Source organism: Mauremys reevesii, linkage group 5 (genome assembly GCF_016161935.1).
Source record: "Mauremys reevesii isolate NIE-2019 linkage group 5, ASM1616193v1, whole genome shotgun sequence".
Classification (NCBI taxonomy): domain Eukaryota; kingdom Metazoa; phylum Chordata; order Testudines; family Geoemydidae; genus Mauremys; species Mauremys reevesii.
Window position 1 is genome coordinate 69,653,959 of NC_052627.1, and position 25,199 is coordinate 69,679,157.

General features: G+C 42.7%; 1 protein-coding gene across 2 annotated transcripts; it reads right to left on the reverse strand.

Moving 5' to 3' along the window:
- Positions 1 to 872: 872 nt before the first annotated feature.
- On the reverse strand, positions 873 to 24,009 carry LOC120406573 (histone PARylation factor 1). 2 transcript variants are annotated; one of them, XM_039541505.1, is made up of 8 exons: positions 23,891 to 24,009; positions 14,730 to 14,889; positions 13,693 to 13,879; positions 12,784 to 12,882; positions 7,562 to 7,712; positions 3,985 to 4,072; positions 2,618 to 2,790; positions 873 to 1,142 (listed from the first exon to the last, which is right to left on the reverse strand). In XM_039541505.1, the coding sequence occupies exons 1-8, from the start codon at positions 23,891 to 23,893 to the stop codon at positions 1,011 to 1,013; spliced, it is 993 nt and encodes a 330-aa protein (XP_039397439.1). In that variant the 5' UTR covers positions 23,894 to 24,009; the 3' UTR covers positions 873 to 1,010. The 2 variants fall into 2 exon arrangements, with proteins under 2 accessions (XP_039397439.1, XP_039397438.1); XM_039541504.1 differs by lacking the exon at positions 23,891 to 24,009 and adding an exon at positions 15,459 to 15,598.
- Between the last annotated feature and the right edge of the window lie 1,190 nt (positions 24,010 to 25,199).

The window sequence follows — 25,199 nt, forward strand, 5'->3', positions numbered from 1 at the left end:
GGGGCATTCAGGGCTTCTCTGGTCAGGGGGCTCTAGGTACAGGAGATCTCAGGCCTCTGGCTGCTTGGGGGGGACACACAGGCAGAAGGGGTGGAAGTGGGGGCTAGCCTCCACGAAGAGGGGCTCTGCCTATGTGTCTGCCACCTCCTCAATCCCCGCCCATCTCCTGGGTCCCTCCACAGGCTGCTACTGCTGCTTGCCTCTTCCCTCCTATACCACAGGTACCCTGGTGCCTGCAGTGAGAACTCCTACTTGTGGGTGGCTCATTGCTCACCTCCTCATTCCCCTGGTTTTAGCTAGACTCTCTCCACCTGCCTCCTTAATCTGTTGCCAGGCATCCCCCCCCCCCCCCACTGCTGGCTCACCTCCTTGCTCCTCTGCCAGCCCCCACTGCTCATCACCTCACCCTCCTTCTTGCATTTAACCTTGCTCCTGAAGGGTTGTGTGTCCCACCTGCCTCTCCAGGGAGGTGGCCTATGCAAGAGCAACAGCAAGGAAGGGGAGGGGTTGATGCCCACCCCCCCACTGCCCAGGAAACTGCCCTGGCTGCAGGGAAACCCCTGGGTGGCTGTATTTGAGAAACACTGTTCTAAACCATCACTAACACTTTCTTGAAATGGATGGTTCAACTGTAAATGCTATTCCTGAATGAATGTCTGACTTCGTGCTATTTTATCTTACACTTTTTCTGCTCCTGCTATTATGAGATGTGCATTATACCACCATGTAAGGGGGAAATCAGGTTGGACACATACTTTTTTGCTTCCCATAGCATGGCTCAGGCTTGAGTGAAGATTAGGAACTGCTGTTCTAACTATGCCAGAGCTAGACATGCTGTTATTTTCTTTGGGTACATAAAGAAAGCTAGCCTCGTTTACTAAAAAAAATTTTATTTACCACACACAAACATTACTTTATATTACTATTGAAAAACCCTTACATCAGTTTAATGCCAAAAACAAATTTATCACTAATACTTGAAACTTTTATACTTAAGCTCTCTCTTTGGATCATGCTGCTAGTTGGTCCATATTCTCTTCACTTCTGTTAGCTAAATGTGATTCAACAATCTCAGCAAAGAGGTTCCTTCTCAACAGGTTGTATGCAAGTGGTAACAGCTGACCAACAACCTTGTGAAAATACTGCAAATTATAGGGGGGAAGAGTGAGTGAGTGAGCAGAGTTTGGCAGACAGAACAGCAAACAATCATCTCCTCTTCTGACTGTGAACACAGGCCCTAATCTATCATCTTCAAGAACTCTAACCTTGTCCTACACACTGAGAAAGCCATGTAGCTTTCCTCTAGATCAGGCAGGATTGAATACAAATTAAGGAACTATGGTTAAGGTTGCTCCTGTCTACCCCCACCCTTGTTCAAAGTGACCCTTAAAGTACACAAGGATAATTTAAGTGGCAAAATTGAAACTATGACTTTCCACACTATTGTTCACAAGCATTGTTATTTCTATCCATCCAGTTGTAACTTCACTCTAGTAAAGGGGGTATCAGAGTCTGTACTTAGCACACTTGTTGGTTTGTCACATCTATAGTAAGAATAGATATTTCCCTTTGGCAATGACAACACAATTCAACACAGTTTACTCCTGTGGGCATTCTGCCCTAAAAAAAAATGGAAAATTCTGCCTACAAAATAACACCAGTTTCAATTATTATCATACCAGTTTCAATTATTTTGAAATAAATTACCAAAACACCTGTCAGCAAGTATGTCTGTAACAATAGAGAGAGACACAAAAATTCTCCTAGAAGTAGGGACTTAAAGAAATGCCTATGACAACCCAGTTCCTGTTTCTTTGTCCCCAGCCCAGGTAGGGGGCCAGACACTCACAACCCCTCCGGCCCAGATACCTGCACCCCTTCTCCTCCAGAGCCCAGCTCTGGGGCTGCCTCCTTTCCCAGAAAGACATAGCTCAGGGATCCAGAGGGAGAGAGCCTGATCCTTGGTCCCAGGCTTGCACAGTTTCCTGTACGCCATCCTCTCCTTCCCTCAGGATATGCTGGGAACTGCAGCTGCCAGGAACCTGCCTCTAGCCCCAGCTCCTCCCCCCATCCCTAATTCTGCCCCCAGGCTCCTCTGCTGAGCCAACTGTGCTGTAATGGACAGGCAGGGGACAGGAGGCAGACAGATTCCATTACTGGTAAGGGATGGGTATGACACACATAAAATCTGGGCACCAATGCCTTAGTGTTAGGGGGGAAAAAAAAGTCAATTAAGAAATACTAATTTTGATGTTAATAGTGGGCTAGATTTACAAAGGTGCCTAAAAATGTAGGTGCTTTTGTAAATCCCAGCTATCTGCATTTTTAGGTGCCTAACTAACTGCACAATGACTGTATATATTGCCAAGTCATATATACTACATTTGCTAAGTTAGCGATAGTGGAAAGCGAGAACACTCTTTCAAACAACTTTAAACACCAGATGGTCTCATTGAATATGAATAAGCCATTAAGCAACTACAAACTGAGGGCCTATTGTATCTTCTGTAAAATAGCAAACAATGTCAACTTGGTTTTTTGGCAAGAATAAAGCCCCCCAAATTAAGTCCTGTTCTACCCCAACACACAACTTTTAAGTGTACGTTTTAGTACTTACATGTGAGCCGTAGCAAAAGAGGTCCATTCCCAGTTCATACCCCATTCCGTAATCACATTCATCATTAGCGAACTGAACAAAAGTGATCATTTCCTGAATGGGTGCAAAGGCTTTCAGTCTCTCATCATCGCTAGGAGCATCCACAATGGCCTTACAAATTCTTTTAAGATTAGCTGTAATTATAAATGAAGAAAAGTACATTCCACACTGATGTTATTTAAAATGTGAACTCATTCATTGCATCTGAATTAGGTATGTACCAACTTCGGCCATAGAAAGCACAATGATCTTTTTCACCCAAGCAGCACAATGAATCCTAAAATACGGGGTTATAGGAAAAAAAGAGTCTGGTTTTGGAGTTGTGGATGGAAACAGTTGAGAATTTACTTGCTCCGGAACAGGGGTACTTCAGGTTATTCTCAGAAGTTAGAGCAATACTGCAAGGTGCTGCCTCCTGAAGATTCAGTATACATGTTGAGTGAAATCTTGTGTCATAAAGAAGTTTTATGGCACTTAAACCTGCTCTTGTTCATTATCAGATTAAAATTAAATGGTTTCCTCAGCAGGGCCGGCTCTGGCTTTTTTGCCGCCCCAAGCAAAAAACCTGTGGCGCAGCCGGAGCAGCAAAGCAGGGAGGGGAAAAAAAAACAAAAACAAAAAAAACCCTGTGAGGCGGCCAGAGCCAGGGTGCAGGGGGTTAGCGGGGGGTGGAGAAAGAGAAGGGGGACAGCCAGGGCTTCAGCGGGGCGCTCGCCACACAGCCCCGACAGCCGTGCCGCCTGCCGGAAGGGCTCCACGCTGCTCCGATCGGCAGGCAGGGAAGGACGCAGGCTGCCCTGCCGGGCTTGCTGCAGACCTGGCACCGGCTGGGGCAGACCGAGTGCACAGCCTGATCCCAGCAGGGCACTCCCCTCCGCCGTGACGCTGCCCCCTACAGGGCTGCCGGATCAGCAAACAAAACAAAACAAAAAAAGCAGCTGTGCCGCCCTAGGATTGGGCGGAATGCCGCCCCGTAGAATCTGCAGCTGGTGCCTGGAGCCAGCCCTGTTCCTCAGCAATATATTTATGATGCAGTCAGCTTCAATTGCTTGTTTCAGGATAGTTTTCAGTATTTCACTGGACTGTGGTTTTCATCCAATTAAAACAAAATGTTGATTCAAACCAAAATTAGCACTTGAATATGTATGACAATAAAAGATCAGCTGTTTTCTGTTCCCCACAATATTGTTAATACTCTTACCTAGTATAAATGCAGTCTAGATATTTGCATCAGCCAGCAGAAGTGTGAGTGCAACTTGACTAAGAACAGAAGAAGGGTCTGAACAAGGGTGCTTTTACTTTAATAAAAAAATTAAACAACAGTTTACCATTTGTTTCAGGGAGCTCTCTGTACCCAACATCATTTTTATCTACAGGCACAACCAGGCCTGCTCCATGAAATGTCTTAGTCACTACCTGAATAAAGGAAAGAAAAATGGTACAGCACAGTAAGTTCAAAGTAACATCAGCTACATAAGATACCACCTTGCTCAAGCTATACCATTGGCACATCACCCTCAATGGTCAACCAGAAGATAAACTAACTTTGTGTCCTGGAGCCTGAATTTCAAGGCACTACGTCAGTGTTCACTCTTGCCTCCAAATCAAATAATGACAACCCCTGCAGCATTTTACAGCTACCCAACTGTAAACCCTACAGTGATGGAACATTCTAATTGGTGGACTGGGGCGGGGGGGGGGGAGGGGGAAGAGAACAGGGAGGGATTCTTACAATCACTGAAGGAAGGCAATGCTAATCTAAATGCATGCTACAATAATTTGTTCCTTTTGACAGACTGTGCAACAAGCCACACTGCTACTGGCTCTTATCCCCTTATAGGCATTTTCAGTTTTGTTAAAAGAAAAATTATCACCTGCTTTATGTATGTATTTGTTGATAAATTTTTTCCAGTATCTCAATTTACTTTGTTACCCCAGTTTCTTGATTGTGCACCCTAGCTCTTAAACCTTAATTAGGTGAGGAGAGGGGCTATCAGGAGAAAGACTGAGCAGTACTGACTTTATGAAGCCTATCATTGGGAGGGGGCAGTAGGGTGAGAAGAGAGGGTGGGGGAAATTTGGGACATGCAGGGCTACAACGGCCAAAGAGGTGACTTTCCCCAGCTCCAGGGCTGCGGCTGCCAGGGAGAGAGATGGCCCTCCTTCCCCTCCTCAGCTCTGTGGCTGCTGTGGCAGGGGAGAGACTCAGCCCCAGCTTAGGGGCTGCTGCGGTGAGGGGAGGTGGCACATCTATCTCATTAGAAAGGTAAGACAACTGATATTAAAATACGAGCTGTGTATTTTGGTCTACAAACAAAAAACAAACATTTATTATTGAGTTATTTTTGTTTTTTTAATATAACGCCTTTAGATAAAGTGCTTTACAATAGTTAGCTAATGGTACAAACAACATTTGGAAAGATCATTAAGTGGTCCACCGAGACCCTCAGCAATTTTCAAGTGGTCCACGAAAAAAAGAGTTTGAGACCCACTGCTCTAAGGGAAGAATATCTGACCCTGGGTAAATAGAGATCTGTATTTCATGCTATTTCAGAAGGCTTAGCAAGTTCTTCAGGTAATACCACCACTTGTTTTGCAGGTTCTCTCCTAACTACAACGTATCCAATTTGACCCTTTTTTCTAAAGCTGTGGATGAATATCAGTTACCCCATCACCATGTACAAACTTCCTGACTCCCTTGCTTTTTCTTTTCAGTGTGCTCTTTACCTCAATTTAGAACTTCTTCTCTCCATTAGACTAGAAGCAAGAAACCAGGCTGCTTTACATCATTCCACATTTGCATTGCTATACAGTGCTGACTCAGTCTAAATAATCAAAATCCATGTGCATTGTTCTTCATTTGGTCTGCCTCCACTTCTAGTGTCTTTTGCAAACTTGAAATCTCACTTGCAGTATCCTCAAATTACTATTACCCTCTTGGTCCAAAAACTGACCCATCAGGTATGCTAATTTCAGCTTGTTCCCAACTTGAAGAGTTTTTAATCTATACCTAATTTCTGCCCCTAAACATCCTTAGTCAAACTGACTTTTCCAAGTATTCTCACAGCATGTGCCTTAAGGCAGTCTGCTTCTCAAAATAAAGAGAGGTCTAAGAATTTCCTTGTTAAATAATGGAGGTTGATTTGACTTGGTCTAAAAGCTGAGGGACTGCTGACCAGTGGCTTTATAGTGTTCACCTATTTTCTCTTTTTCCTTCAGTCAAACACACTGGTGATATACATGTATAAACTTGAAATAGAAAGTAACAGACATTGTTTTATATTATTTAGTTCATCTGTAGTACTTGGAAAATTGATCAAATTTGAGATTATCCCTTCCCCCATGCAGATAGTAGGTATCCAGTTAGAAGTTCTCTACTCATGTTAGTAGCTCTTCATCATTGGCCTGTTGAAGATATATGTATTAAAAATTGCTGTTGTACTTCAGTAATCCTACACTTTATTTCCTTAGTGCACCCTTCAGTAAATGCAGGTTAAAAGTTAACGTTTGCTTTTAAAAATGGCAAGTTTAATTGACAGAGGTACGACACATGGAGGTGCTGGTGGCTGTTTAAGCAGCAGGTACTCTCTCAAAAGAGAGATTAGCATTGTTTCCCCAACACTGGAAGTTTATATAGCTCTTAAAGAACAAAAAAAGGTGGGCAGCTGGCTGGCTTACTTAGATGGGTCAGATCCTGCCATCCAATAGACATCAGATGAAGAATGACCTCAGCACTACTTCTCCTTGAGCTAGTGGTAGATTGCACAGGGAATTCGGGTTTGGTTTTTGGGTAGTATGGAGGTTGTAACATGTAACAGGCTGGCTTGTCTTTGGGCTAAACCAGCGCTGACTACAAGATGAGTAGAGCCCTGTGCAAATACAAAATTTGTATCCGCATCCAATTCACAAACATGGTCCACAGGGATAAAGTGATAGTCACAGATTTGCAGGGCTCTAAAGATGAGGCTTATCTGAGAGGAATCCAATGATTCCAACTTAAAATGCAGCAGGAAGTATGTGTGTGATTGAGAGAAGAAGCTGATACTGCCAGAGCCAACAGGCATGACAGTGAGCTGGGGGATGCTCAGAAGCCTGAAAAAGCCTGTAGCTGGCTGAAGAAGCAGCTGCAGAGAGAAAGACTGGCTCCTGCAGAGAAACTGAACTGTAAGCCAGCTCTAGGAAACAAGAGCTGGGAACCCCCTTAACTAAGGAGACAGACACTGACCTGGAGTTGTGGCCTGAAGGGCCAGTGTGTACTGGAGGACTGAATAAAACATTCCCCAGCAGGGATCCAGTTTAATCTTTGGACTGTGTAGAATTTAAGGCACCCTGTGAAGGAGAAAACTGGAGTAGGGGAGCTGCAGTAGCACTCTTGGCCAGGACAGGGTGCTTAGGAGGCAGTAAGCAGCCACCATGATACAGAGAGGTTTCCTGCAACACTACATGGCCTAACATTTCATAGAAAAGGTTGCCATCTATGCAGCCCATCTAGAATAAATAAATCACTGAGTTAGGACTCAGTGACCAACCCAGCCATACAGGAATGCTAGAGCTCTCCTCCAAAATAAGTGTATACCAAACAACCATTTTAGAATAATGGTGACGTCATAGGATGTCACCAAGAGGACATTTACACACTGTCTTAGCAGTCTGGTAGCAGTGAGCCACTATGTGTAGTATTAGAAGTGGATTGAGTTGATATCCTCTACTGTTGAAAACCGCATCCAACAGCCTCCATCTTTCAGGCACAGGAAGGAACAAGGGGAGCAACTCTTCAGACAATATCACCCCTTAGTCAATGCTCTGGAGATTGTGTCTTAGCTGAACAGGAGAGAAAGCTAAAGTGAATTAGTTTAAGGAGAGCAACTTTTCTACCTAGTTGGTCAGAAAAAAAAAAAGCCATACTTTCTTATCTCTTTGTTTCATCTTCATGGTTTTCTGTTCCAGCGAATAACCCAATTCTTTTGCCGTTCTTGTAAGGTTTTCATCTATATCTTTCAAAATACCACTTTTCTTTTTATCTGTCACTTCCTTAAGCTTTTTTGACAAAAACAATCTGAAACACAAAGGAAGACTCATTACACAGCAGGTCACCTGTCTCAGGATCTAGAATTTTTTTTTTTAATTAAAGTCCCCTAATCTCTTAGCCAAAAAATTTTCTAATCAAAGGTTGTGTATGTGTATGACCATTTCATACAAAAGATAGCATGTTAAAGCTATTAGGTTACGCTCAAGCACTCAAAGATTTGGAAATGCTAGAATTAAGTTTGCCTGTATAGCCTTGTGCACATATATTATGATGCAGTCTTCAGTTACATGCTCATACTATTTCTACAGGACCTGTTCCTATATGTGCATGGGCCAGAGAGTGCATATCAGCTGAGGCAGCTGTGATTTTTTTTTTTATTGTAATCATTCAGTGAGTGGCTTCATGCCTTATTTGCTACATATCATCCAAACCCTGACTGGAATACAAAGTTATTCATTTTCTTCTGGTCTTTTCTATGATGCTTATCACTGGCTCAGAGTGCCTCACAAACATTAACTTTTTTCCTTCTCTCCCAGAGGTGTTGACATCCCTTGCAGTTTTGAGTGCTCCTGAAAATGAGGCCCTAAGTGTCTCAGGCTGATTATCCAGAAAATGAACACACAACTGGTGTGTAACCTGACAAAATTTTTATTTAAGTGACTTGCTCATCATATGAAGTTGATGGCAGATGCAAGGCCAGAACTGAATTTTCTTATGCTGCATTCACCAGCCTTAGCTACCAGAGGGTGGCATATTTTGTTGCTCTGGAGGCTGAGCACATTGCACACCCCAGAGGCTCCTTCCATTCCTCCAACTCCCTTCTCTCTGTAACCCTCACCCTTCCCCATATGCCAGCGGCTCTGTTCCCCGTTTTCTTCCTCCCTCATACCAGTATCCCTCCCCAATCCCTTCTCTGCCACATGCTAGGGGCTGTGTCCCCTTTCTCCCTCCATGCCAGGGGTTCTGATCGTACCATCCATTCCCCTCCCACCACCATTCTTATTTTTCTTTGTCGGACAGACAAGTAATTCAACGTGTCACCATTTTAAACTGCATTGGCAGGAAAGGCAAGCTGAGATGGGGTATTCTTATCCTGGAAGGTGTTAAACCCATTGGTGGCATCCATTATCTATAGACACAGAGGTGGTTGAAGCTGCTGGGTCTGCTAACCAGATGTCCCCCATTTTCCCTTTCCCCTTCCCACTTCAGTGGGGTTCTGCTCATCAATACATAAAACATTCCCTGAAATTTCAGAATTGATCCGATGTGGCATTCACAAAAGTTAACACACTAAAGCCAAAAACCGTTGAGCTCCCATTTTGCTCAGCCAACAAAACTATCCTGTCTCTTCCTGCAGTCCTCTGCCTCATCCTCTGTACGTGTTCTAACTTCTAGAGTAAATGAGGCAGGAAACATTCAGACAGCCTCGTTCAGTCCATAAATGAGATTCAGTCTCTGAGCTCCAATTATCCGGTGCACTGGGTAAGGCAGAATTTCATGGGGGGAAAAAAAACAGGTAATACATGATCATATAGAGCAGAGGTGGGCAACCTTTCAGAAGTGGTGTGCTGAGTCTTCATTTATTCACTCTAATTTAAGGTTTCACATGCCAGTAATACATTTTTAGAAGGTCTCTTTCTATAAGTCTATAATGTATAACTAAACTAAACTATTGTTGTGTGTAAAGTAAATAATGTTTTTAAAATGTTTAAGAAGCTTCATTTAAAATTAAATTAAAATGCAGAGCCCCCCAGACCGGTGGCTAGGACCCGGGCAGTGTGAGTGCCACTGAAAATCAGCTCACGTGCCATAGGTTGCCTACCCCTGATATAGAGACAGTATCATGATGCACACAAAGGGGCCAAATGAAGGTTGTGAATGCAACCTTCATTTTGGCATTATCACCCGAGTGCTTGATTGTGCAACCTAAAGTACTTTAAAAAAAATGTAGTTTTTAAATGTAGCTTCCTTTAAAAGGAAATGAAATGCAAATTCTGTCATGCACAACTGTAAAAATGCTGCCATCATGCATTGCCACTAAGGTTTGAACCATGGATGTTCAGCACAGACTTGTACCACTTAAGCTATGGGACTTTATTAGCTGACAGCAGGAGGCGGCTATTTTCAGTGAACCTGCCATTAGGAAGAATATGCATGACAATGAAACAGTGGGTTATTTTTGCATAAGTAGCTTCATTTAAAATAAATCATAGTCAAGGACAAAAGACAGGAGATTGAGAGGCAATACATTTAAATGGATAGAATTTGCGTCTGCCATAGTAGAGAACTGGATTCTAGTTTCAGAATATGTAACTCTCTGTGGAGGTCTGAGGTGTTGATATTAACAAAAGTTGCAACAGATGAAGACTTAACACCAGTAACAGAAATGAGTCTAGCATTCATGCTAGCTGAGAACCAGGACATTTGTCTCTCTCTTCGAGAAGTCTCACTTAGCTCTGAGCAGCTAAGGGGCCTCTGTTCCATCTGGTAACCCAATGGACTAAGGTGATGTGGGCAGAGAAGCCTCACCTCTCCCCACCCCACCGATGCAGTTGCTTTGGCAGCAACTGGCTGAGTCTCTGCATTGGAGAGTTCCCAGTGCAGCATATACTGCTGCCAAAGTAGCCACCCAGCCTTAAAACGTTTAGGGGTTTTGATATGCTGCTAAAATTAAACAGTAACAATGTAAGACATAGCACAGAAATGGAGATTTTTTTTCAAAAGTTTGTCAGCCAGATCTAAACAGTAATTCATGGCATTGTCCCCTGCCAAAGACAAGAGCTCTGCTGCAAAAGGTCACAAGACCATTTAACAGAAAGTGTTAGGCAACAAAACAGGGATCACTGCTGGCTTTCCCTATAACATTTTAGCCATTATTGTTCCTGTGTGTTGCTTCAAGTACGTTATTTCATTTAAATTATATAAAAATATAAGTTCAAGGCTCAAGGAACCCCAGATCATCTAGTCTGACCTCCTGTATATAAAACAGGCAGCCACCACCACCTAGCCCCTGCACAATAAACCCCCAAGAACTGAAGTATTACAGCTCGCAGGAGACTAACCTATCATGTGTCACAGGGAGAAACTAGGAGGAACTGAGATGCACCAATGCCTGAGGCCCCTGCAATGGCAGGGAATTGGTTAAGTGAGATATACCCAGATAATCCTGTCACGTGACCCACACTCCATTGGAAGGCAGGGAAAAAAAACCCCAAGGCCACTGCCAATCTGGTTCCTTCCCAAACACCGCACAGAGAAATCAGACTCTCAGCATGTGAGCAAGACCCAGCCAACCATGCACCAGGAAAAAAAAAAAAAAAAAAGATTGGTTCCACTTCATAGCACTGCTACACTCCATTCAGTGTCCCATTTCCAGCTATGGCCATCTCTGATGTGGTGACCTAAAGAAGTCTCTTCCTTTTCAGAGACACAATATATTGGTAGCATTTCTAACTCATTCCACGAGCACCAGTATCAGCAAAGAAAGGCTTCCAGCGAGAAAAATTAAAGGTGGCTGAAGGGGTGTCCTGTTTTCTTCAAGCCATATCATACCATTTTTAATCATGCAGAAAAGAAAAATATAAAAAAAAGACAGGTATCTACAGAAGTATAAAATTTAAGATTTTTAAATTAAAAATATATTTTCAGGGTGCTTTACATATGTGGATTCTTACCACCGCATCTGCTCTCTAAAAAAAAAAAGACTGGCTATTATTTTTAAGCATTATTAATTAATAAGTCATGGTGTTTAACATCTGGAATAAATGTTGCCATTAAAAAGGTATTTAACGTTAATGACCTTGAGTAAACAAGTCATCATTCAATTAAGTGAAAATAGAACAATGCACAAATAAACCCACACTGCAATAATAGTTTACAGCTAAAGAACTCAACACAGTGTAATCAGTTAGAAACAGAATAACAAGAACATGGATGTCTGAAACATATCAGAAGGGAAGACCATGACTAAGCTGTTTATAGTCCAAACATAGTACATTTGAAAAACTAAAGGCTACCTCAAAGGCTCAGAGCTCTAAGCAAAGTAAGCTCCTAACCCAAGAGGAGGAACCCACCAAGACTTTGGAAGAAGGACACACCTGTGTGGCCAGAACACAAAATACATCTTTATTTGGATACATCCCTGCCCAACCATCTGTTGCATAAACTAAGTGTTCTGTTTAGGTGTCTGAGGAACAGTGTCCTTTCAGTACACCTATACTTCTTGCTGATGTGCACCACCCCCTATAAAGCTTTAATTTTACCTAGTTTCCCCTCACTTTGATTTCAGGAAGGTCAAAAGATATCTAAAGTTCCATCTTGTGGATATTATGCTAGAGCAATTCAAACCTTGTGGATCTCCTATGAATTGTAAAAGAAAGCTATCCTGGTCCCAGCTTAGTAGTGACAGTTTTTATTTGTTAGTTATGTTTTAGAATGACAAATGTCCTTGCCAACATGTAAAAGTCACTTGTATAAAGGTAGAGATGGACACTCTTGGTTTAGTAAAATGTTCTGCATATGAATTCTTTTCACCATTGTGTTTCATCCCCCTTCAAACGTTCATTTCTAAATGCAACCTGCAATCATTCTGACAAACTGCAATCTTTTTTTTAAATCATGGCTTCTGTTAACACCTCTATCATCATTTTCTGCTGAAAAGTTCTATTCCTACAGAAACACACACTGGACTTTATAAAGAAAAGCAACCCTGGCTATTTTAGTACAACCGCAAAGTTCAAGACTGGTCAGCCAATTTACTCTGGGTCTAGTAATCTAGGTATCCATATTTGTAGAGGTTTCTCTAGTATTATTTTCAAAGTCAAAAACCTACACAGGTGTGTGAATGAGTGAGAGATAGAAGAACAGTGCCAGCTGCCACAACTCACCAACCTTCAAAAAGCAGAGGAAGATTAGAATACTGACCCTTTCCAAATTGTCAAAAATTGGAAGGGGGGAGGGAGAAACGAGGAGAGAGTTGAAACAGTCAATCAGAAATGTACTTAAACAAGTAGTTAAGGTATTTCAGGATTAGTACTTTTTTGTAGCTTAGAGGAAAACTAATTGCATTTAGTTAGGAAACAGAAGTTGTAAACCTTACTTGACTGCAGCAAATACATTGTCACCAATTTGAGAAATTACACAGCTTTTCTTTGCTTCGTTTGCACCAACCCACGTTGGAAGTTCATCTGGCACATCCCTATAAAACAAAATGTATACAAACAGTAGGGTTTTTCTCTTTAAAGTGAAGTTAGCATGCACAAGAGATGCTGAACAGAGCACTGGAGGCTGAAGTCTTACATTTATCACTGGACATTTAAAATTTAACCTCCCCTTACTTCCACGGGCCTTTCTAGGCACCTCCCACCCACCTCAGTCTCCAATCCTTTGCCTCTCAGAGAATGCCAGTTAGAATAATGATTAATTCTTCACTACAAACAGCAGAGACCACCAAGAGCTTAAATTCAGTATTGAATCACACTAGATTCACATGCACAACTTTAAGTATTTGAATACAGAATAATTATACCAGAGCCACTTCTTTAGCTGGAGCAGCAAAGAGATCTTGACAAGAAGTGGCTCTGTACAGAAGAAATAAGGCAGAAGCATATATTTTCATTGTTGCCAGGTTCACTCAAGTATGGAAAAGGAAAAAACAAAAACACACACAGTTCTCCTCCCGATTGTCCAACCCCAGAAGCAGATAACCATTTGCTCCAGGACATCATGGCAGCAGTTAAAAACTATCATTACAATTAAGACAGGGTTTGTTTAGTTTGTAAGATATAGTCTTTAACCCTCATCACCAGTCCTTTCAATACATTTTGCCCTATAATGTTAGCTACTAAAAATGACACTTCAGTTGTCATTTATTTGATGGAAGGAAGTAATAAGTAGAGGTTCTATCATTTCACAATGGTGCACAGTTCTTACATTACATACATCAATGGAAATGGAGGAAAAGATAATACACCTTGATTATAGAAGGACCATATATAAAATGCAATACCTGAAATATCCCATGTGATACTGAGTTTTGCTATCCCCAGCAATTATAGTCTGAAATTCAGGAGGGTCATAAAAAAATCTCCAGTGAAGGTTGAAGTTCAGATCTGCTGATTTTGTTTTTTTATGTTTTCCAGCAAGAATATCATATGGTCCAACTAGCTGAAGTCCAATACTTGATAGGAGTGCTTCTGCAAAACAAAATTATTAACTGTCTGACATTTCCGCATGCATGCAGGAAGCAAGATCTCAGCCATATGGCATTTCCATTTCCAAATGGAAAGCTGACATGAACAAAACTGAAGCTGTGCTTATTATAGCACATTTCAAATTCACATTGCTTAGGTATCACACAGCAAGCCTAAAAGCCAAATAATCAGACTCCAAACTCATTCTCCCTCATACAAGATACTCTAACCTGTGCATTTAAAGCTTTTAGTACTCAGGTTCAGGCAGCTTTCCTTTCACAAAGATATGTTGCCCTAATACTTTTTTTGCAAAAAAAACCTGTTATTTGCCTCCAGCAATCTCTACTGATTTATTTTAAGGTGTTGTTTCTAGACCAAAACATCTAGAAACAGTCTGTTTTAGGAGACAGATTTTCCCCCATGCCCAAACATCCCCTAGCCAACCTGAAAAAATATTTGTGAAAAGGCTGCATGTCTGAAAGCTAACAAGTAAATCCTAAATATTAAAAATAAGTTTACTCATTCTTTTCAAGGTCAGATTATTAAGAGTGTTCCTGAATTAATCTTAACTTCTTCACTCTCAAATAGGTCAGTTTTTTAACAATCCGCAAATTGAAGCGGACAAACGCATGCGCACACACAACTTTAAATAGAGATGTGTTCCCTAGTCCGATACACCTTTTACCCAGCCTAAAGTTATACCAAAGTTGGGGAAACACTAGCCTCTCTCTAAACTGGAAAAATCATTCCAAAAGCTTCCCATTTGCCTTGGTCACTAAACTGCCTTCAGATCGCTTTTGAAAACTCAAGTTAAGCCATTCAGCATGCAGAAGTCCTCTTTTTTAGAGCCCACCACTTGGCTTGTCAGGCTTTAGCTCCTCACAGAACTTCCAGAACTGATAAAAGTCTTCAGGCATCCTGAGCCGATAGCAACTTTCTACTTCTTGACGCAGCTGATCAGGAACATCTGCCTGGTTGGGCCGTCTCTTCTTGACTTCTTTAGTTTTTTCACACTGCAAGTAAACAGCAACGAAATGCACACACACGTTAACCCGGGGGGTGGCGCGGGGATGGGGGTGAGTTAACAGGACTCCAGGACTGCGGAGCCTAGGAGAGCGAGTTCTCTGGGGATTACAAAGGAGCGGTAGGAATTTCACACGCTGAATCTGACAGGTTTTAGGTTGGGTGCAAGTTTCCAGACGCATGCAGAGGGGGTCAAGGCCACGCTGACGCGAAAGGCTCCAGAGGACTCGCAGAAGTAGGTCTAACGGGCTCGTCCCACCTCTGCAGCTCGTAACAGCCGCGGACAGGGCGCCCTGCCCCCGAGGGGCGCGGGAGACCCTGGGGACTCCGGTCAGCAGGCGCGGGGCCGCCTGGCCCAGCAGATCAGCCCACCCCGCCGGCGGCACCGAGACCTGCTCCGAGCAGCGGCAGCGCCACGGCGAGCCCCGAGCAGCCCCGTCTGCGGCCCGGCCGGGGACAGCAGCCGCCGCCGCCGCCTCGCGGCGCCAGCCAGCCGGCCGCGCTCCCTGGGCGGTGCCCGTGGAGCAGGCGCGGCTCCCACGCGCCCCGCGGCCGGTACCTGCTCCCCGGCGCGGGGTCTCCGCTTCCCGCCTCCTGTCATGTTTCTGCCGGCAGCGCCCCGCCCCTTCCCCGCGGGCACTTCCGGGGGCATGACCGGCTGACGTCACCGCGTCAGAGCGCGAGGGCACCGCCTGTTCCTTGCGGGGTGCGGGAGAGCCCGGCCCTGCCTCCGCTCTCCGCCAGGCGGCGCTGCGGGGTTCCGGGCGGCGGCTGGGCTCGGGGATCGCTCACGGTCCCGTCCAGCCCGACAGCTTTAGGGGCTAGGAGCCCCCCTGCCTCGGTCCAGGGCTGAAAACATTATTTCTTTACTAGCTTTGATTTTCCACCTAGAATTTAATTCAGCTGCACCCCCCGCCCCCGCCCTTGTTCTTATGTTACAGGCCAGGGACAGATGTACCAGTCATGTTATCTGCAGTACTTCTATCACGTCCCCTCAGTCCACTTTCAGATGAAAAGATTGGGGTTATTTACATTCAGCTGTGCTCACCGCACTTCTCCGAACCCCCTCTAATTCTGCCTGGCTAGTTTTAGGAAAACGTGCACCTTCTTTGCACCTTCCTGAGTCGTGCTGTGGTTAGCTTAGGCATGGCCCACAATCTGTCCTATACCTTTTAGAATGTATTTTCCTACCATAGTGGAAGCTGAGAGATCTTAGTGCCACAGAAGTCAGAAAATTCAAAGTTTTGGTCTTCACTAAAGTCCTCCACTGTTAGCTATTTCCTCTGTTTTTGTTATGGTAGTTACACAAGATTTAAGGCACAAGTGCTTTTTTATTTGCATATGGATAACACTTAGACAATGGGGACAATGACTCTATGGAAAGCATATTAAGACTTGCCACTTGTATGGCATGTTTTTCCTAAGTGGAGAAATGAAGGATACAGAGCGTGTCAGTGGCTGAGCAAGGAACAGAATCCCCTAGCTCCTGGCTCCAAGGCCAGGCCCACATTCCCTGTACCATACTGCCTCCTTATAAAGAAAAAGAAAAGTAGAAAAGTACAATTCCTATGCATTACATTTTCCAAACCGTATGGCAACAGGATGAGAGTGTGAGAAAAAGACAAGGCTTCCCTATGAAGCACCTGGCATTGGCAGACAGGATACTGGGCTAGATGGACATTTAGTCTGACCCAGTATGGCCATTCTTATGTTCTTAAAGTCAAGTCTAGAACTTGGGAGATCCAGGCTCATTTCCCTGCTTTGCCAAAGGCCTCTTGTATGACCAGTCACTTTAGGTGAGTCACCTAGGGTCTCTGTGTCTCAGCTTCCCATCTGTCAACTAGAGATAGTAGTACTTCCCCTACCTCACAGGAGTGAGGCCAGGATAAATACATTAAAAACATTGTGAGATGACTATGGTAATAAGTACCAAAGTATCTAAAATAGGTCAAATGGGCTGTACTGAATGATCATTCAGCACCATCGCTGGAAAGCGGCTTGTTTTTTGGGCAGCAAGTCAACAACAAGTGTTAGTGCCATCTGTATCAATCAAAATGCTCTCATCTCTAGAATCCCAGTTTCTAAGAGGAATACCAATTTTATATGGATAGAATCTGGGGAGGAGTAACAATGAGACTATGGCTTTAACTCACTGAGGCGGATGAGAGATTAGTAAAGATGAATCCATTGTAAAGTCTAATTATTAGATCTTGTTCATGAGGATGAGTCAGAAACATTTTAAATTTAAGTACAGTTAAAAAAAGAATCATTCACAATCTAAGAAAATGCCATCCATAATAATCTGATGATATAGCAAGATTTATGGGAATGAAATTTGCATTTTTTATTTATACTGATTCAGAAATTATTATTGGCAAAATAATTGATCTTATAGCAATATTGAAAACCTTTGTACTCAATCCTACTCTGAATGGCCAGTCTGGAGCTTTTGCTATTGAGTATCAGTACACTAACAGATTCCAGTGAGGGACAATTCACATTCACAGGAAATGTGAAGATACTGAAACAAAAAGGAGGAGTTTCTATTAGAAACTACTACATTTCCTAAAGGCTATTTTGAACAGTCATTCTTATTAAAAATATTAACTAGGAATCTGTTTCTTTTCATTGTAGCATCTTGGCTGAGATCAGGGATATGTGCAGAGAAAAAAAACAGGAGAATTTTCATAGTACACAGCATTGGGGTGAGATACTTTGGATGCGAGTTAACAAAATTCTGCCTTTCCCTGAAGATCATTACAGCAGGTTCTCTGGAGAAACCTTTCAAGAGTTGAGAGGGGCCTGAACCAAACCTTTGCCATGGTTGTTAACTGAATTTGGTAGATCTGGGGTAGTGGGGGCAGGGGTTGTAATCCAAACTCTGGTCTGAATTGTATATCTGCCTGCTATCTTTGACTTGGATCATCCACGACCTCAGAATTCTTTCACCAAGTTCCTCTGAACTCTTCAGCCATGATGTTTGAATTTGCTCAACCTTGGAAGAAGCACCAAATCACATGGCTCCCTGGCATCATAACTTAACTGTAGTTATATTGCCAGGAAGTTCTGTAGTCATGGCTAGTCCCAGAGACAAACATTTAAGAGGGGGCTCCCCAATGTGGAGTGGGCTCTCTCTGCAAGATGTAGTAGAACCAGAGTTTCATTAGCTCTTGGGTGGACTTACCAAAAGTATTTGGGTTTCATTATGTGTATCCTCTATCCCTCTTCCTCCCAACATGCAGGCCTCTAGATTTACGGAGGACCATGGGGGACAGGGACATGGAGGGGTATAACTTTCCCACATTCCATGTGGGGAATGACAGAACCAAACAGGGAACTTCTCTCTGCACATGTTGAGTATAGGGAGCATGGCCTGTCCCTCTACCATTGCCAAACCCCAAACCTTTGAATCTTGGACGGGGATGAAGTGTCAGATTCAAATCTGGATCAGATTTTTATGAAGTGCCTTTGCTGCTTTTCTTTTGCCACAAGAGGGAGCCATTTCAATTCTTGTAAGGGATTAGCAAATTAAAAAGTTTAAGACCTGAATACAAAAAGGTATTTTGACAGGTGTTTAGACAGGCAGATGGGTTTCCATTTGAAGCATTCAGTAGGTTTCCTATTGCCTTTAAACCAAAATAGATTAAATTGCCTATCATTTCATAGTCATATGCTTAGATTTTTAAAAAGTGCCACTAGAACTAAAGCTATTGAGGTTTTTAAAAAATACAATTTGTTTAGTTAGCTTTCATTGTGCTGCCAGAATACATTTACATTTACAGACATGCAAAATGAAATAAGAGGTCTTGAAATACAATATTGTTTCAAATGAAGAGCTGCCCGGTAATCAAAAACTGTACAAAAGTAGGCAAACTCTGCTACTAGGATTGTTATTTACCAAAAGAACTTTTATCTTTGCAGGGCAATTTCACATTTTCAGTTTCAATGGAGTTTTTCCTCTCCCTTCCACTGCCCTGGTCTGATATCAATATAAGAATGAGGGACTTGGAGATAGCCATTGTCAGAGAATAGACTGGTATCCAGGAAGATTGGGAGTGAACAGCACTGCAGTGAAACTGCAAAGGCTTCTGCTGAGTCACCACATCACTGCTCTTCACAATGACCTATCATTTTGGAACTCTGCCCAGCCTCCTCTGCAGCAGACTGTATAATTCCATTAGAATAAAGAAAGCAAGCGCAGAGGAGGAGAAAAAAAATGATGTCATCCCAAAAGAAGACTCATTTTGCAGTATCCTGATATCTGACCTTGGAAAAATTTAAGACTCGAGCTGACATTTCAGATTGAGTTCTTCTATTTAAATATTTAAAATAAGGCAAATGGAGATGTGAGGAAATATGTTGATCTTTCATTGTGAAGGTTTGCATACTTTGCTCTGAGTTATGTATACCAGTTGGTATAAGTTTAGCATCCACTTGGTGCAGACTAGTAATTACAGGAGTTGCCAAAGTGTATTACTCAAGAGCAGTTAACTCACAGTTCAGAATTACTTGTATATTTCCTATAGGCTCAGCATTCTGATCCAAAAGATCTAGGCTGTCATTTAAATCAAGGTACTGGAGTAAAGCCAAATCATATGGGAAAGTGTGGTCTGAAGTCCTATTATTTTAGGATGTTGAAGGTTCTCATTTTAAGCTGGGAGAAAGTTATATTAAGGTACAAGTCCACTCCCAAACCAAAGTCTTGCCTCTGCTCTGATCCAAATAGAGAAACATACCATTTTGATCACACCAAAAAATAAGTCTCTGAATAGCCTACTCCCACAGCTACTTTGTTCTTCTAAATTCACAACTCGGTTTAAAAGGGTCTTTGACTCCTGAGGCTTTGGAGAATTGCCATTAAGTGAAAGTGAAGCCATTTACCAGTTGCTGCTGGGGGAGATGGCTACAAATGCCAATACACAGCACAACACCATGCATGACTAATGTTATCAGAAAGCAGGCCTGTATACAATACACTAAAGGCACTAGTCAAGACCAGTTCAGCCATGTGTCTAGGGCCATGTCTACACTTACCGGGGATCCATTTAGTGGATCTAGTGAAGACCCGCTAAATCGATTGCACAGTGCTCTCTGGTCAACTCCGGTATTTCATCGGAATGAGAGGAGTAAGGTAAGTCGACGGGAGAGCATCTCTCGATGCAGCGCGGTGTAGATAGCACAGTAAGTCGACCTAAGATACGTTGACTTCAGCTACGTTCACCTATCTGGAGTAGCGTAACTTAGGTCACCGTACTCTAGTAGTTTAGACAAAGCCTAACATCTCACATGAAGGATATCGAGGTCTGTGTGTAAGATTCTACTCCTGAGAGACAATTTTCTCTTCTGTAGCCTTTTTTTGGCATGGAAACAGAGGCTGCATTCTCCCCCCCCGAGAAAAGTAACACTTGAAAAATTACATGCAAGTCTCACCCATCTTCATTTCTAATGGGATGATTAGAAATCTCTGTGCCTGGCAATTTGGCACAGGATGCATTTTTCATTCATGAACTGTTTTGCTCATTTGTGTGCATTGTACCTCTTTCTTCATCCTTAGCATCTTCCCAACCTAAACTCTTCCCTCCATGCAAGAGGATCACATACTTGGAGAAGGAAGAGTACTTATATAGGGTGGTACAAATGGATTAATTAGAAATGATTGATGAAAAGAAGAGTAATTTCAATCCAAGTAGTAAAGTGACCCAACAGTGAGATTTTAGATTGTTTAATAGTTTTCCAAGCAAAACAGTGGGCACCCTGTCATGACAGCTTTTAAAAACTAGATTCAACAAAGCACTTTATATATGCACAAGCTGAAATATAGCCTTTGTGTTCCATGCATAAACCAGAACTCAGACATAGGTGCAAGCCAAGAAAGCAAGTGACAAAACCAAGATATTGAACCTACATCTTACACAGAAGTTTGTCTGGCTAGAATATTTTACCATTAATGGGTTATTCTCATAACTTCATAGATTGTCAGGTAGCATATTTCAGACACTTGATAGTACTTTCACCTAAAAAACCAGCACAATTGGTGCTGCATCATCAGCTTTAGAGTCTGAAATCCTCTGCATAAAACAGGTGTAGTATGGGCAGTGTAGAGCGGTGGTCACCCACTCCTGCCCTGAAGAGCTTGAAATCAGCCCTGGGAGAGGGCTGAGACTGGGAGAGGGCTGCTGCTAGGAAAGCAGCAAGCCTCAGCTGATTGTGGAAACAGCCACAGCTGTGGCCACGCCCCAATCAGGCCACAGCTGGCTCTATAAAAGGTCAGTGAGCCAGGACCTGGCAGAGGAGGGAGATGGACCTAGCTGCCTGAGTGCTAAGGGTACTGGAGCGAGGCAGGACTGAGGAAAGGCCAGAGGAGCAGGGGAGCGCCAGGCTGGCAACTCCCCAGGCTGCAGGGCCTGGTCCTAGGCCCACAGAGGTACTGGAAGGCAGCAGGTCTGAACCCCCTTGCCTATGATGAATGGCTTTTACACTATAGTCTGCCCCAGGGAGTGGGGGTTTGGTGATGACTGGCAGTAGCCCAGATTGAGGAGGGTGGGGGTTCCCCAGAGAGAGGAGACCCTGAGACTGAGGGGTTACTGCCAGAAGGGCAGCACCCCTGAGAAAAGGGGCACTGGGGTCCTGGGAGGGACCAGAGGTAAGGCAGAATACCAGCCTGCAGAGGGTACTCCAGAAGCTGGATGAGCTAATTCCTGACAAGCCAGCAGGAGGTGCTGCAGGGGTGAGCCTGCACATAGCTACAGGCAACAATAATGCCTACTTCCTCTCATTTTCATGCCCCTGGCTCAACCACGTTCTGGAGGGACCACCTGTACAGTGAGGGGATAATTCAGTTTCTATGCACAGTAGATCATTGGACTCTCTGCTGGCACACTCAGGGTGAAAGTTAGTGCCCATTGCAAGAGAGACACCTATCCACTAGAAACTGCATTGAAAATGCTGATTTGTTTTACACAGATGAGATCACCCAGCATCCATCGGAGGGCCATGACTCATTTCCAACCTGGGCTGGATTGAACCAGTGACCTAAAGGTCAAAGATTACATGCACCTAATTCCACTAATTTTATTCAGTGGAGTAATTCTACTGTAGTCTACATGGGTTTAGTCAAGTGACTAAATGATAATGGGGTTCAGACCAATTCCTACTTCAATCTGAGATTTTCTGTGACCTTGTACTCATTCAAGAGCTTGTTAAAAACACATGTGAGTTTAGTAAACTTTGAGATTCAGCAAGTCTACAATTTTAGTTAAATCACTCACAGTAATAATTGTCGACATACTTATCGCCTGAAAGGCTCCCTAAATTCCAACAGATTTACTATCTAGTTTACTGTAAGCAATCCAATTACATTTAGCAACCTCCATAAGAATCACATTCCTGCTAACATTTCTTACCTGCCCCCGTGAGTGAAAAGTGAATTGAAAGTAACAAGGAAAAGGAATGCTAAACTGGACTTTGAATAACTCTCATCTGCAGCACTAAAGTGTAATCTTACCTTTACATGTGAGCAGAAGTGCAAAGTGATAACAGAAACCATTCTTTCAAAGTTCCACCCTAAATTGTTTCCAATAGAGTAACAAACATTGTCTTAACTCTGGTCCCATTGAGGTCAGTGAACATTTTTGAAAGGCATACCCTTAGAAGCTGGAAGGAAGCATATGTCTGCTAGACATTCAAGGCCAAATTTGTCCCCAGTATAATTCCCCTAATCCACAATTTTCTACATTGAAATATCTAAAAATAGAAGTTTTAGAGCACACACAGATTGCTTACACTCTTCTACATTTATTTTAAAAATGTTACAGTTTTCAAAACAAATGTTTCCTTCTCTTACTAGTATTACTTCTTCGAGACAATGAAGAAGGAATCCAGAGTTCACCAGCAAGGTCTTATTAAGTAAACTGTGCTGTCTGTGTCAATATCACCTGTTTTTTCAAAAGTGCTGAGAATCCACAGCTCTTACTAGTCAGTGGGATTTCTAAGTGCTCAGTAACTGTTCTGCAGCAATTGCCAGCAGGGGCAGCAGCTTTGTAAATGCTAACATAGATGAGGCACAGATTTTGAGCAGGTTTGCGTGACCTGATGGTAAAACAGTACGCAAGCTTTTCCAGATAGTAGTGGGTGTCAACAACTGTGCATTTGCACCAGAGCTAGCAGTTTCTGAAATACCAATAATAATGAAAATCATCAACATTCATATTGCAGTAGCACCTGAAGGCAAGGTTGGGCTCTATTTTACTAGTTACTGTACAAACACATAACCTTGCCCCAAAGAGATTACAATCTGCTAATATAGATGCACACCTTGGGTTTGTCTAGACTAGAACCCAGTGGAAGCTGTAGTTTAGACAGCGCTTAGGTATTGTTACCAGTTTGTCACTTGCCTATCTTTGCTCAGAGTAGTTAATTGGGTGGGAATAAAAACACCTGAACTGTACCAATGGAGAATTAGAGGGCAGAGTTTTTCAGTGTGGACACATTGAAAGAGTCAGAGCTCAAAACAAGATATTCTTACTAGAGATGGACCAAAGCTAGAACCTATTTAATCAGATACTTTTATGCTTTGTCTAGTTGGGTAACACTGAGACAGAGCCAGACTGCCTGTGGTTTTCGTTATGTAAACCAGACCCACTTTCCTCCTAGTTTTGCTTGTCCTGGTCCTCACCTTCCTTTCTCCCCCAAATGTTAGCTCTCTCTCAGGTAGGAATGATAACTGGGAAGTTAATCAAATATTCAGGCCCCCACATTTGATCTGAAAATAACCAAATCATCAGATCCTTTTGTGGCTTTTTAGGTATGGCTTTCCCAGAAATAGGAAAATAATGTTCTCTATATTGATTCCTGTCACAGGACTGAATTTCACCCTTTGTGCAAGCAGCCCCCACAAAACAGAGCCCAAGAAGGTTTGTCCCCTTTCTAGGCATAAACTCTAAATGAAACATCCCCATCTCTTAGATACAAGCACCAACTTAAAGATCTCACCATTCTGCCACATAAAAAGTCCTCCTTGGCTAGCAGTCTCAGAAGGACAACATCTTTCCCCCCACTCAGAAATAGAGCTAAATGCAGCTTAGCCTCATGTTTTCCCTATGTTATGGGTGTCAGCTGCAGCTGGGAGATTAATGAGTCCCAGCTGCACCTGCTCCTCAGTAATTTAACCCCTTTATGTCAGGTTCACAATCCCAGCAGATGTGTTGGGAAAAATGAGATTTGGGAACTTGGATCCACCTGAGAGGCCACTTCCCACAGACTTCCCAGTACCCAAATAAACATTATACCCCACCATGGCCTCTTTTTTCCTTCTCCAACTTTCACCTCTGTCCCTTACTCTCTCCTTTTCTCTCTCACTTTCTTGTTCTCTTTCCTGCTGTTTGTAAGTAAGGGGAGAGAGAGAATTTAACTGCTTCTGTAGAGATTTCTTCAATTATGGATAGGTTCCTTCCGAGACTAGAGGGCTAGTGTAACAATAATAGTCATGGAAAATCTGTTGTGGCCAGAGACCTAGAGAGTCTTTATTTTCTGACTAAAAAGAGACAATGCTGGCCTAACAGAAGTTGGACACGTAACTCTTATTGATTCTGTGGTTCAGCTAACTCTGAAGAATGAATTAAGGAAAATAAAGTGAGGGAAGCATTGAGCACAACAAACATAGTATGTGGCTAGGATGTAGGAATCACAGAAACTCTGTTGTTGAATGACACATGCTAAGTGCTTATGAACTAATATACCTGGATTTCACTGTTTACATAGATAATATGCCTTATGAAAGTAATCCAGTATATTTCAAATATATTCTAAAATTTACTATGTTTTTATTTGGAATCCATAAGCACTAAGGACTCAATTCTGCAAAATGCAGAACACTTCTTCTGAGATGCATATATTTCAGCTTGTAGTACATTTTGAGCCTGATACTGTGGAGAGCTCTTAAAACAAATTACTTCATTAGGAATTCTAAGTACCCAGTACCTTTCAGGATCAGGCTTTTTGTGAACAAACTGGTACCCTTATGGGACCTCCAGCACTTTTTTATAGTACCAACAATATTCTATATGTGAAGTACATTGAAAATAAAACTAAACACTGCACACAGCAAAATACACACAAAAATACTGTGTGTACTTGGAAAGTGTAATACTCACCCATGCTCATATTTTTTTACTATGTGATCAAATATAGCACTCACAGAAGTTAAATTTGGCCAGAACACTCTTCCTCTTGCCAAAAATGCTATGGACCACAAATAGTCTGAAACTTAGGCTTGGTTCTCCTCTTACTATCTTCAGTGGAA

What these genes read in the sequence shown, in the direction of transcription:
- LOC120406573 (XM_039541504.1), bottom strand. Translation starts at nt 15,551, where the DNA reads ATGCCCCCGGAAGTGCCCGCGGGGAAGGGGCGGGGCGCTGCCGGCAGA. An exon ending in TATCACATGGGATATTTCAG is followed by an intron (nt 12,883 to 13,692) that starts GTATTGCATTTT and finishes TTTGTTTTATAG; the next exon opens with GGATGTGCCAGATGAACTTC. An exon ending in TCTTTTGCTACGGCTCACAT is followed by an intron (nt 1,143 to 2,617) that starts GTAAGTACTAAA and finishes TATAATTTGCAG; the next exon opens with TATTTTCACAAGGTTGTTGG.